Here is a 13,729-nt window from a genome sequence, read left to right as displayed (position 1 = left end):
AATTTTTTCTAATGGATCGGGTCTAGTTCGTTTAAAAAAAATATTTCCATGGATTAAAAAAAAATCTACTCATTTTTTTAAATAAATCGGACCCGACCCACCAATAAAAAAATTATTATGTGACTTTAAAAAAATATATCTACTAAAAAAATAGATAGAATTTTTTTTAAAGACAATTGTATTTTTTAATTAAAAAATAAACTAAATAATTTTTAAAAAAAAATCCGTCAGCAAACGGGATATATTTACAAACAAAAAGTTGACCCAGTTCCAATTTCTGTGGGCCGGGGGAAAACTAAAGCCCAAAATGTAATCAGTTTCTGTTTCTCAAACTAGTCTTAAACCCTTGTCAAATCCTCACCTCTCTTCTTGTTGCTCTCCATTGCTAATCTGTGTAATAATGGAGGATATTGAAGCCATCAAATCCGACGTTGCATCTTTTGCTTCTTCCCTCGGTCTTGCTACTACCACTGCACCTTCATCTGGTTTCGATGACTCTGATTTCCGCAAAAAAGGTCGCATCAAAAAGGATACTAAAGATGGAAACCAAAACAACAAAAATCGAACCAACAACGATAAATTTGTCAAAAAACCGAACCCACAGCCCAAGGTGGAACCTCAAGTCGACAATAATAATTTATGGAATACGAAATACAAAAACATGCCGAAGCTTCCACTTGTGAAAGCAAGTGCATTGGCTATATGGTATGTTGATGCTGAAGAATTGGAGGAAAAGGTTATTGGAAGTGAGAAGAAGAGTAAAGTTGTCGAGTTTAAGAATGTTGATGAATGGAAAAAGAAAGTGGAGAAGAAGAAGGAATTAGGGGAAAGGTTATTGGCACAGTATGCTCAGGATTATGAGTCGTCGCGAGGGCAAAGTGGAGATATTAAGATGTTACTTACTACTTTAAGGTCTGGTACTGCTGCTGATAAGATATCGGCTTTTTCGGTTATGATTGGGGATAATCCAACTGCTAATTTGAGATCGCTTGATGCTCTTTTAGGTAATTATTTTTGTCTCACTTTGTGTTGGTTATAGCTAATTCAAGGAACTTGATGGAGGACCCTTAAGACTAGTAGCGGAGTTGGGATTTTCACTAAATGGGTCGTTTGTTAGGCTGTATTAGAGAAAATAATACATGTATTAGCTTTGGTATTATTAATCCCTTGTTTGGTACTATTACATGGTTGAAGACAGGAATGCCCTTAATTCACCAAACCAAACAGCGGATAAGAACTAATCCCAGCATTACTAATACACTCAATTCATTAATATTCTTATACACTTTCCCAAACGACCCCTCAAGAGGATTCAAAATATGAAAAAGTAAACAAGTGAAGAAGCCGAGGGGATTCAATATCTATTATATATACATGAAAAAAATAAGTTTAACCTTGAACACACAGTGTAATTTTCCGCAGAATGAACCCCTTGCTCCTACTTGGCTCCGCCGCTGCTTATGTCAAACTTTTTCTAAGTTATTATATTGTAGCTCTCATGTTTGGACCAGTAGCTTGTTATCATCTTGTATTAGTTTTTTTTTTTTTTTCCTTCCATTTTGTTCTAGTCCTACTGTAGTTAACTTATTGATATCCTTCAGCTAATATATGTCTTATTATTATCACGTATGGTATAAATCATAAATTTTCAAGGCTCACATTCCATTTGTCAAACTAGTTGTTTATGTTCTCTGTTTTATTCTTGAGGAAGAATTTGTGAACTTTAAATCACGAAGAAGAAGAATTTAGACGCAGTCATATCTTGATAAAAGTGAGAAAAATTACTAATAAAGAGCTGAATTCTGCACAGTTTGTTCCTTTAACAACATAAGAGTTGCTCATTTTCAGCACTCATCGAGTCATTGTAGTAGTTTTATAAAAGAACAGTCAAACATGTATTTCAACAAGAAAATACATCTCATGGAAGCTAATCCCATGTAATGTAAGAATCCTTTATTTTGTTAGAGTTTTGAATCTAGGAAGATATGGTTATTTCAATCAAGGATGTTACTTCTAGGTGTAGTGATATGCAAAAGGCAAAGGTCTAGACTTTGCGGATCAGTTAAAATTTCTTCTTTTTCATTGAATTGTCCCTAAGGAAATTACTGAAAACTTTCCATACTTAGTTGTAGCTTGTTGAAATCCTCCTATTCTTATGTGCCCGTTCTTTGCTTTTCTATCCTTGTTGCTATACATATTCTCAATTGGGATATTTTTTTGTAACTTTCCAGTATTATTACTTCATAATCCTAATTGATTTTACATCAGGTTTGCATCTTCAATTATTAATTTTTTAATCTTTCCTTTCTCTTCTCTTAGAAGGCTGCAATATTGAGATTCTTTCTGGTGAGATTGTTTGTCATGAGTGCTTGTATCTAATCAAGATAAATAATGACATGTAGGGATGGTGACAGCTAAAGTTGGAAAGCGCCATGCTTTGTCAGGTTTGGAAGCATTGAAAGAACTTTTTGTTTCTAGGTGAGCTAAATTTTGTTTTTCCTTCCTTGATGCTCATTCTTATATGCTTAGTTGCCTTATTGTTTGACTACTTAGAATTCCTTCTATCCAGTTTGCTGCCTGATCGCAAGCTGAAGACACTCTTTCAGCGGCCGATAGATCATATTCCGGACACAAAAGATGGTTACTCGCTTCTACTCTTTTGGTATTGGGAGGAATGCTTGAAGCAAAGGTACACTTAAGCCAAATTTCAGCAAATGTTTCATGGTAACAATATTTGAGCTCCAAATATATGTGAAGCATTCTTTTAAAACTTGAGCCAACTTTGAGGAGTGGTCCAAGTACACCATGATCCACCAGAAGTTTTAGGTTGATATGTCGCATGGGCTTGTACTTCCATGATACTCCGTCAATGTGGAGAATAGACATTTTGCACTTGGTTATATTTGATATTACTAAGTGAGGATTGGTCTAAACTTCAGAGACTATGTTGGAATCTTATTCCAATAATTCACTTTATTATACGCTTGTTTATTTTGCTGCCATGTTGATCTTCAGCTAAATAGGGTTTTCTGTTTCAGGTATGAGCGGTATATCGCTGCTCTTGAGGAAGCATCAAGAGATGTCTTAGATATACTCAAAGACAAGGCGTTAAAGGTTGTTATTGACAATTTTATTGCACATCTGTACAGTTGCCTATGTTTCTCCTCAAAGCAAATTCTTCTTCAATGTTTTTAAGCTAATCGTCTCTTAGAAAAGGAGAAAATCATGACTTGCGAAAAACCTTTTATTGCTTCTTCTTGCTGTTAACGCTATCGGGACCTACAAAATGAATGAAATTCTCCAACTGCTAACCTAAAGTTTGTATTTTCTGAGTGTCCAGTGACAGACTTAGATGTCTTCGTAGGTTATAAGATGTATCTGAATCTCAATATAATCTCGTTTAGTTTATGTGGTCCAGAAAAGTGGGGAAATACTTATATGTGTATTTATATTTTGTAGACAGTTTATGTTTTGCTAAAGTGCAAACCAGAACAAGAGCGCCGATTGCTTGCTGCCCTTGTAAACAAGGTATGCCGGTTTACCTTATTGCTTTTGATGCCATTTACTTTTCTCGAGAGTTCTTGGGACCGTGGAGCTCCAGCTAATATCTTTTGGCTTTGTTGCAGCTAGGAGATCCTAAAAACAAGGTTGCATCTAATGCTGATTATCACCTATCAAAGCTTTTGGCTGACCATCCAAATATGAAGGTAAAACAAAGTATTTGGTTGAACGTCCTTAGACATACAAGAATTGATAAAAAATGGTGCTTAGACATACAAGTAATTTTTTTCTAGAACTGATAAATGTTTGCTCGTTTGTTAGCTTTGACATTCATATATTGATTCCATCTTTAGCCTGTACATCCCTCATGTTGTGACGTTCATGATAATAAAGCAAACATCTTAGTTCTTCAAAAGGAAAAAAAAATGGTGCAAACAGCTTTGGGACGATGTTAACTCTAAATTTCCAAGTTGGCTTCAAGAAGTGGCACTAAAAGGGAAAAAGCTACTTTTAAGAGTGCTCTTTGAAAGCCCATCTGAAGGATGTTGTTCATGCATAAATCTATTCCATGTAGAATGGAGAAATGAGGCATAGTTGTAATTTCATCAAATTGTTAGAAGTTGGTGCGTATACAAATCTAACTTAGCTGTGATATCTGAATAAGACGAAGCAGGATAATGTGCTCTTTGAAAATGGTTCTGTTATTAGAATATTGTGCTTTGAAATGCCTATTAGAAATAAGGATTTTATTTCCCAAGCAAGCGCGATGTTTTGGTGGTTTGTACTAGTTCATCGAAGTCTCTGAGTAGCTGGACTATACACAAGCTGTTGGGAAGCACCTATCTTAGCATTATTGGAGTGCACTTATGATTTCTGTTGTTATAGTTTGTCGTTTAATGTGTTATTTTTGTCGTGCAGGCTGTGGTGATTGAAGAAGTAGATAATTTTCTTTTCCGGCCTCGTCTGGTATTGCGAGCCAAGTATCATGCTGTATGTCGAAACTTTATTGCTATCTTTTGTGCATGTTGCACTTGATACTTCTTGGTTGTATTTGCTATTGCTTATACCTTTCGTCCCCTTCAAGCTCTATTTGTTTGTGATATGATAATTCTTGTTCGACAGAGTATGTCTATCCAAATTCTTCCTGTCATTGAGAAGTATAAAGTTTTTTAAATAGTAAGACCAGCTGTAATTGTCGTTTATGATTCTTGACCAGGTCTGTTTAGTTTGGATCACGAGAGCTGGTACATTGATGTGATCCTTGTCCTTTTCGTGATCTACTGTTTTTGAAACTTACTTTTGCTTCATCGCTTGACTTGCTCATTCAATGCGAATATGTTTATGTTTCCTGTATATCAGCATACATCAATAAGAACTCAGGTGGCAAGTCTTGTTGAACCTATTTGTTGTTCCAATTTCCTGCGACATCTCTAAATATGCTGATGCAGACATGTAGTTCTAAAGTCGTCTAGATATTGCTGATGCAGAATATTAGTCCTAATGTCCTACGTATCTGTAATTGTGACAGGTTAATTTTTTAAGCCAAATTCGCTTAAGTCACAGGGGAGATGGCCCAAAGGTGGCAAAGCGTTTGATAGATGTATATTTTGCTCTATTTAAGGTATGATCTAGAGCTGCCATAGTTCAATAAGTTCCTTCTGTCCATTTTTGCTCTTTCTTCTTATTAGAAGTGAGAGCTTCAAATTTTATGATTGAAGCTCATCAAATGTTTTTGGTCTCACTCCATGGAATATTTTTCTTTACCTCCTTTTATCCCGAATCAACATTTCAGGTATTAATATCTGAAGCAGGGGAAGGACGGATGATGAATAAGAAGAGCGAGGGGCACAAAGAGGTTTCTGGCACTTCGAAAGATAAGAAAGAAAAAGATTCATCAGAAACTCATGTGGAAATGGATTCACGCTTACTATCAGCACTTCTTACGGTTTGTGTTGACTAGTCTAGTTTTTGTTCTATTTCTTTTTTGTTAATTCTTCTGGATCTGCACACAGAGTAACTTCATTTTTCAAGGGAGCATTTGCATTTGTGGACTTGGTTTCCACTTTCCACATACAATCACGTTTGCCCCTTTTACATTCCATGTCCAACAACTTCACTTTATGATTCTTCACTAGTCTCAACCCGAGCTTGCTCAATCATGGCAGCTTCTTGCATTAGTACTCAGTATGTTTCACATTTCTGCTGGTTTGGAAAAAAATAGTGATCTGCTCCATTTGCACAACTTTCTCCTTTGCAGGGTGTGAATAGAGCATTCCCTTATGTTTCAAGTGATGAAGCTGATGATGTAATTCAGGCCCATACACCTGTGTTGTTTCAGCTAGTAAGCTCTAATTTATGATAGTGGTCATAAAGTTCTTGTGGATGTCTACTCACTCGATTGTTGGATAAGTATCTGGTTTTTTTAATTTGATTTATCATTCTAATATTTGCTTGGGATGTGCAGGTTCATTCAACGAACTTTAATGTTGGAGTTCAAGCTCTCATGCTCCTAGATAAGATCTCAGCAAAAAATCACATTGTTAGTGATCGGTTTTATCGTGCCTTGTATGCAAAGCTCCTGCTACCAGCTGCAATGAATTCTTCCAAAGTACGTGGAAACCTTCATAATTCTATTCTTGTGCTTTCTGGTTCAATTTAAGCTTTGATAGGGCAAACATACACTTTAAGAATTCCCTTCCCCTCAGCTTCTTGGTGTGGTTTATCAATACATTTACCAATTCTCAAAAAAGGAATTCCCTTCCCCTCTCAAACTAAAAAAAAGAATGCCACCTTTCTATGATTAAAAACAACTTAATTTTGAAATTCCCCTTTTACACTTAGTGAAATGATTAACAGCCACACAAATGTCTAACGTTTGTTTTAGACCACAAATTTCAACTTTGTGCTAAGTCAAACGGTGCCGCATAAATTGGGACGGAGGGAGTACTTTTCAATTTTTGGAAGTGTGTGTAACAAGCGCGCAAGGTGATAGAAGTTTGAACAATCTTGAATTAACACTTCGGTCCTTTACAGTTGTTTAGGGGTGGGTGGGCGGTGGGGTGGGTGGGTGGGTGGGTTTTGTGGACTGCTAGATTAACCTTTGTGTTGGCAACTTGGCATTGCTGAGGTCAAGATCTATACGACACTACACTTGTTTCTAGTACCTTTGTTTTGTTTTCAATTGCTTCTGGTCTGGTCTATTTTGTAAGCTTTAGATGCAGACTTGATTTGCGATCTTATGACAGCAAAGGCCTATAGGGTACTTAGAGATTTGACGTGATTAAAGATTATGGGATTTGTTTTTCAAGGCTGACTTCTAGGTTTGGCAAATTTGAAGATTCCGATTGTGCTTAACTTGGTGGTATTCTTTTTTCCCATGCTCAACTTAGTAGAAAGCCAAATGACAAATGTCTGTTACATCCAAGGAAGGCTTAGGTTACCTTATCAAGATAGTAATAACAATATTGGGCTCGATAGTGTGGTAATTGGTGTGAGTATGATCTAAATAGGATCATTGGAGGGGAAGTGTATCACAATGTATCACTTCTTTGCAATGCTGGTTATGACATGTATTCATTCAATTGATGACCTCTTGTGCTTCAGTTAGGACCTAACCGTTGCATTTCTTGCTGCCTTAGTCTTTTCCTGATTATTGTCTGATGCATGTTCTGGTTTTATCTGCAGGAGGAATTGTTTATTGGACTACTACTTAGGGCTATGAAAAATGATGTAAATGTGAAGCGAATTGCTGCATTCTCGAAGCGTTTGATGCAGGTTTGTGCATGGTGTGAATTTGTTCTTATGTAAAACCTTACTTACTTAGCAATACAGAAAGAGCACAGCACGCTTAGGTGTATTGAGGCAATTCTTTTGTCATGTATTCTCCATAATTTGTATGGTAGGCTGTTAAATAGCTTTGCCCAAGACACTGAAGAACTACACTAATCCAAACATAGTTTAGGGAAAATTGCTACTCGAAGCTGTATATTGCATTCATTCTTACTTTACTTCATCAAGGAGCTTACTCTTTTCGACCTATGCTTGATTTTCCATTGAATTTGATTTCAAAATGCCACGTACTGTTATTGCCTCTTGAGAATTTGTTTTTGTTCTTACAATATTGAGTGCGTGGTATTAACAGGTTGCAATTCAGCAGCCGCCTCAATACGCATGTGGGTGTTTGTTTCTCCTGTCTGAGGTCCTTAAATCAAAACCAGCTCTCTGGTAGGTTTGCTAGGAATAGTATGCATTAACGAAGTTTACGGCATGGCTAAAATATCTTGCTTGCAATGTAAAATGTCTCAACTTTCTTATGCAGGAATATGATGCTTCAGAGTGAGTCTGTTGATGATGATCTTGAGCATTTTGAAGATATTATAGAAGAAGATGAAAATCAACCCAGTCCACCAAATAGAACGGATAATGCAAGTGAAGTTGAAGCTAATCACTTGGAAAATGGCAATCACTCCCTGCAAGATGAAGGTGGTTCTTCTTCTGAGTCTGATGATGATGATTCACTCCAAGCTAATGAGTCGCCTGCTAGAGGGGGTTTAGATGAGCCAAAGGAATCTAGATTGCTGTCGGGATTTAGCAAACTTCTACCTGAGGGTTCAAATGAAAAGCTCTTATTGCCCGGAGGATATGATACACGGCACAGAGAACCTTCATTCTGGTACTGTTATTTTCCTCCTCCTGGCCTTAAATGTTAATTAAAGATCAAAGACTACCTTGCGTATCTTGCTGCCTTCAGTTTAACTGGCTATGATTCCTTTTTGGCTTGAGCTCTACACTTTGTTACTTCCTCTTTTTCCTTTTACATTACGGGGTTTGATTGGACACTGAAATTTAAGAAAGAAATGGAACATTTGATACCTAAGTGACAGCTATATAGCATACCAGAAACATCCTTAGAGTTGTTTCGTCTACAACCTGCCATTTCACTTCTATAAGATCGTCTCATTTAGGGTCGTAAGCTGGCCAAGACACCACTGTTATCCAGAAAAACAGAATGTCTCATCTAGGGTAAAAGGATAATATTAAAATTAAAAAGGTGTCCAAAGGTAGAAAGGTGATGGGGACGGATCAATAACGAAAGAGTGTCATAAAGTAGAACGGTGGGAGATATGCCAATTAATTGTTGCATTGTTGTTGTCGGCATGCAAACCACTCTTAGTGCTAGTAATAGATTTTTTTTTTTTTTTTATCAATTTCTTCTGAGTATACAGAGTATATAATTTTCCTTCTCTGTCTTTTTATGAATTGACAGCAATGCAGACCGTGTTAGCTGGTGGGAGCTGATGGTACTTGCATCGCATGCGCATCCATCAGTTGCAACCATGGCTAGAACCCTTCTTTCAGGAGCTAACATTGTGTACAATGGTAATCCCCTGAATGATCTTTCGCTGACTGCTTTTCTCGACAAGTTCATGGAAAAGAAACCGAAACATAACACTTGGCATGGTGGCTCCCAAATTGAACCTGCTAAGAAGGTTAGTTTTTTTAGATAACAAAAGATGTCCATCAGATCTATTAGTATACCACTTTGATTGGGGCTTTGTTTTGATTTACTTATAAGGTGTTTCACTAAGCTTATAAGCTAGTCAAACTGGCTTGTAGATATTTTTTTAGCTTATCTACGCTTTTGGTAAACACGAAAGTGCCTACAAGCCAAAATCAATCAAAAGCCATACGCCGGTTATCCCAACTTATGACTGTTTATAAGTATTTTTGATTTGACCAAGATTTTACTCTTTAATCCTTAATATTTTTCAAAATTTTCAAATATCTTCCCCAAAACAAAAGTTCCAACTTCCTCTCTACTCTGTCTCTCTCGTTCCTCCTTTTCTTCACGGATACTTTTAATTTATAATTTCCTGCAAGATTATTCTATCATTCCAACGAAAGAACAACTTATCAACGACAGTTTCAACACTTTGCACGCCACCGTTTTTCAATACTTGAACCTTATCTGCTATGTGGAAACATTTTTAAAATGAACCTCATCAGCTATTTACGATCAACTAATCCAAAAGGGCTCTGAATCATCATGTTTCATCACATCTCTCTCATTTTTGTTGCAGCTTGACATGCAAGGGCAGCTGATTGGGTCAGAAATTCTCTCCTTGGCTGAAACAGATGTACCCCCTGAGGATCTTGTCTTCCACAAATTCTACGTGAATAAGATGAAGTCCTCGAAGAAACCAAAGAAGAAAAAGAAGAAGACACCGGAGGATGATGCTGCTGAGGAGTTTTTGGTTGCTGACGGTAGCGATGTCGAAGATGAGATTGATGAAGACGCTGCTGACGACAGTGAAAATGAGGAGATTGACAGCATGTTAGAATCCCGTGGACTTCCCTTGGAAGCTAATGGTGAATACGATTACAGTGATTTGGACGACGTTGTTAATGAAGACGATGATGAATTGATTGGTGATGCCAGCGATGAGGATATGGATACCCTTTTGGAAAACGATGGAGCTAACATTAGTTCCGGCAGTGATGACGACAATGATGCAGAAAAGGCAAATGACGATGACGAAGAGGATGATGTACATCAAAGAAAAAAGAAAAGAAGGAAAGACAAGCGTGTGGGAAAATCCCCATTTGCTAGCCTTGACGACTATGAACATTTGCTTAACGAGGACAACAGTACAAAAGAGAGCCCAAAAAAGCACATTAAATCAAGAACGAAGAGAAAGAGTAACGAGGAGATTCCAAAAGAGAGCACAGAAAAGCCCGCTAAATCAAGAAAGAAGAGGAAGAGTTCAAAATAGGTTTGTCCTTTATTTACATGGCAGAGTTACTAATTTTGATAACCTATCCTGGCAGATTCTCCTGAGATAGGTAAAGGAGCTCTTTTGATACCAATAGTTGACTCAATCATGTCAGCTCTCGTGTATTGTGTTGTAATTTTAGCTGATAATGCAGCGTCATTCTTAGGTTCTTTTTCCTCCTTGTGTAACGATAGCTTTGCTAAAGTCATATTTGCATCGTCACAGTCCGTCTTATGATAACTTTGCAAAGTTCATATTTACATCCTTTGTTAAAACGGACACTATTTGAAGAGAAAAAGCAGCTGATAACACAGCACCTCTCTTACGTCATTTTCCTGCTTTTTGTGTTATGATACCTCTCTTACATTATTTTTCCTGCTTTTTGTGTTAAGATAACTTTGCAAGTGTCCTATTTACATCGTTTGTGACAACGATTATTACAGGAAGTGCAAAGCCGCGGGGATAAATCCGTTCCATCTTTGTTCGTACTACTACCGAGTAGCTGACAGTCATTCTTTATCATCACATGAATCAGACTTTGTAAAATTTAATCAATCCTATTTCATTTTTTTTGCGTGGATTGCCCTTCTTTTAGGGTGCCTTTAAATTTTCTTCATATTTATGATCTTTAAATTATCTTTCCTCATATTGTTTGTCTTTAATTTTTACCTTCACATTGCAACTTGAACGTTTTTTAAACCATGAGATTACGTAGTAAAAAAAAAAAATTATAAGGTAAAATTTGAATCGCGTATATGTCAGATTCAATATACACTTATTAAAAAATTATCAAATTTATATCGAATCCGATATATTCATGTCTTTTGAGCAGACTTGACATAAGTATGCCGAATTCGACATAATTTTAATAATTTCTTAAAAAGTTTATCTTAGATAAAAGCATATTTATGGGTAAATTTTTATACCGAATTCGACATAAACTTATGAAGAAATTATTAAAATTATACTGAACCCAACATACTTACTCGTAAGACATAAATATGCCGAATCCAACATAATTTTAATAATTCCTTCACAAATATATACCGATAAATATAGTGAAATTTAAACTCTGCTTTATAATTTTTTTTAAAATTTTAACTGTATAAGAGTTCAAACCTAAAATTCATAGGTTTTAATCGAACGGCAAAATTTAAAAATTTTAAATGTAAAGAGCAAAATTTAAAGATCACCCCAAAAGAAGAGGGCAATTCGCATCCTAATTTCTGTCTGTGGAGAATTGAACCAAGAATTCTCGAATAATTGGCGACTACTGTTCAATTGTATTTTAACATCAATCGAAAATGAGGAAAACAGACAATACTACCTTGGCAATCACTTTCATTTTCTAGAATAGCAGGACGGCAGTTCAGAATGAACTTTACATCAGAATTTTGAGACAAGGTACCCAAGCCTAGTTGAACAAAATGCAACTCCATTAAAAGGTCTTCATCCACAAAAACTACAGAGATACATCTGATGCAGATGAATTAAGACACACAAATGTGCATTGATGATAACTTAATTCATGAAATTGAATTCATGAAATTGCAACCTCAACAGTCTTAGACTTAGGGGGTGGAGGCAGCTTCTCAACTGTGACAGTCAAAACCCCATTTTCACATTTAGCAGTAATTGCAGAAACATTGCAGTTATCAGGCAGCCTGAATTTCCTCATGAGTTTGAGAGGTGGCCTCCTCTCCATCCTCACGTACTTGCATCCTTCTTCTTCGCTCTCCTCGCGCTTCCTCTTCCCGTTGCTTCGTATCACCAGCGTGTTCTCATCTTCCACCGTCACCTACCACACATTTCAATAAGTAACAATCACAATTTCAGATACGTAAAGAGTCTACTGCAAAGGTCACCAATAACTAATTCTCTTGAATATCAGTGAAATTTACAAGCACAAGCGTCAAAACCAACCCTTCCTTTAGAGGAGATATGGAATTTGAAATTTATGAGCTTTTGCAACCACCTCAAGTTATACAGTAATAACTAAACTCGCAATCAAGTATTTATAATTACATGTACAGATTCTGAACAAATGCGACAAAATTCACGTAAACCCATTAGGCTACCAGCTAAATTCGCCTACCATTCGCATCTAGTAACACTTATCCAACCCGTCCCGGGTTTAAATGGGTTAACTTATGACCCATCTGAACTAGGAATGGACGCTATTGGATGAAAAATGTCATGGGTCTAGTAAAATATAATACTTCACGAAAAATTATACTCCCTTCATCCCAAAAAAATTGTCTTAATTTGATAGATATAATTTAAGAAATAAAAGAAAACTTTTTAAAATGTGTGAACTTTTAAAATGTGTGGTCCAAAATAAATCTATGATCGTAAATCACCTCATAAAATTAAATTATTTTTTATTTTTAAATATAAAAATATGCTAATCTTTTTGTAAGAAATTAAAAATAAAAGGAAGATAATCAAACGGAGGGAGTAAGAATTAGCTTTCACTTTTGTGAGTTAAAAAGAGAGAGAGAGAGAGAGAGAGAGAGGGGACAGATTATCAGGTCGAAATTAGGTCAAGTTAGGAAATTAAGTTCCATTTCAGTTTGGACGAGTTAGATTGTCACTTTAATATTGATTTAACTTATTTTAACCCGCTCATTTGCCAATTCACATGAAGATGAGTAAAATTACAAGCTAGAAGAAAGGATTTGAGACATAATTGAAGATGGTGTTGTGATACAAACCTGAATGTCAGACTTGGATAAACCAGGAACATCCATATAGAAAATGTAGTCTTTTTGGGTATCAAGAATGTCCACTGGAATGCTACTTCTGTCCTCACTGCTCTCATTTGGCCTTGACGGAAAAACAAGCCTCTCAATGGATTCTGGGAAGTGGAGAAGTTGGCTCACCGCATCCACAACTGTACTCATTTTCACACAAAAAATCTACACATTACACATTAACCATTAAATTACTTTTAGGTTAACCCCATAAAGAAAGGACATAATTACTCGAAAACTGATTATTATTCATAGATAAAAAAATGATGTGAAACCTGAAAAAGAAACCACCCGAACCCTCCCAATAATAGCATAATTTTGGAAAATTGTCTTACCAGTGCGAACTATTCGCTTTGATATTTAAGATTGTTGTATGTCTCTGGGAAAATACGAGGTTGTTCTTGGAAGAGATTATCTGACTGATGATCGAGAAAAAGGACGCAGCAAGTTCCTATTTAAAAAGGGGGGTATTGCTAAGTATCTACCTGGTGAAAGATACTTCTAGTAGGTTCTTGCTCTTTCTTCTTCTTTTTTTCGATAATACGAAGTATCTAGAAGATTAGGAACTTGCCAGATATGGGGACACCTGTTATGTTTGGCGCATCGCCGTGATCTTATCATAGTCGTCCACGTGTAGTTCCTCCCACTTATGGGGGGAATTTTTTCCATAAGTATGATATGACAGTAATTGTTAATGTGCAG

General features: G+C 36.3%; 2 protein-coding genes across 3 annotated transcripts; one reads left to right on the top strand and one right to left on the bottom strand.

Annotated features, from left to right (window-relative positions):
- The first annotated feature begins 285 nt into the window (after positions 1–285).
- On the top strand, positions 286–10,754 carry LOC132055273 (protein SLOW WALKER 2). 2 transcript variants are annotated; one of them, XR_009414550.1, is made up of 17 exons: positions 286–1,004; positions 2,403–2,478; positions 2,570–2,689; positions 3,039–3,114; positions 3,460–3,528; positions 3,627–3,707; positions 4,420–4,491; positions 5,030–5,122; positions 5,294–5,446; positions 5,759–5,842; positions 5,966–6,109; positions 7,186–7,275; positions 7,643–7,725; positions 7,820–8,173; positions 8,768–8,990; positions 9,582–10,523; positions 10,680–10,754. XR_009414550.1 is itself a non-coding variant. In XM_059447007.1 (16 exons), the coding sequence occupies exons 1-16, from the start codon at positions 401–403 to the stop codon at positions 10,272–10,274; spliced, it is 3,015 nt and encodes a 1,004-aa protein (XP_059302990.1). In that variant the 5' UTR covers positions 286–400; the 3' UTR covers positions 10,275–10,754. The 2 variants fall into 2 exon arrangements, 1 of the variants encoding a protein (XP_059302990.1); XM_059447007.1 differs by having other exon boundaries at positions 9,582–10,754.
- An 836-nt stretch (positions 10,755–11,590) lies between these two features.
- LOC132055272 (17.4 kDa class III heat shock protein) lies at positions 11,591–13,520 on the bottom strand. Its single transcript, XM_059447006.1, has 3 exons — positions 13,363–13,520; positions 12,989–13,192; positions 11,591–12,072 (listed from the first exon to the last, which is right to left on the bottom strand). The coding sequence occupies exons 2-3, from the start codon at positions 13,175–13,177 to the stop codon at positions 11,815–11,817; spliced, it is 447 nt and encodes a 148-aa protein (XP_059302989.1). The 5' UTR covers positions 13,178–13,192; positions 13,363–13,520; the 3' UTR covers positions 11,591–11,814.
- Positions 13,521–13,729: the final 209 nt, after the last annotated feature.

The sequence above is a fragment of the Lycium ferocissimum genome, chromosome 5, assembly GCF_029784015.1.
Source record: "Lycium ferocissimum isolate CSIRO_LF1 chromosome 5, AGI_CSIRO_Lferr_CH_V1, whole genome shotgun sequence".
Taxonomy (NCBI): domain Eukaryota; kingdom Viridiplantae; phylum Streptophyta; class Magnoliopsida; order Solanales; family Solanaceae; genus Lycium; species Lycium ferocissimum.
This window is presented reverse-complemented; position numbering and strand designations above follow the sequence as displayed.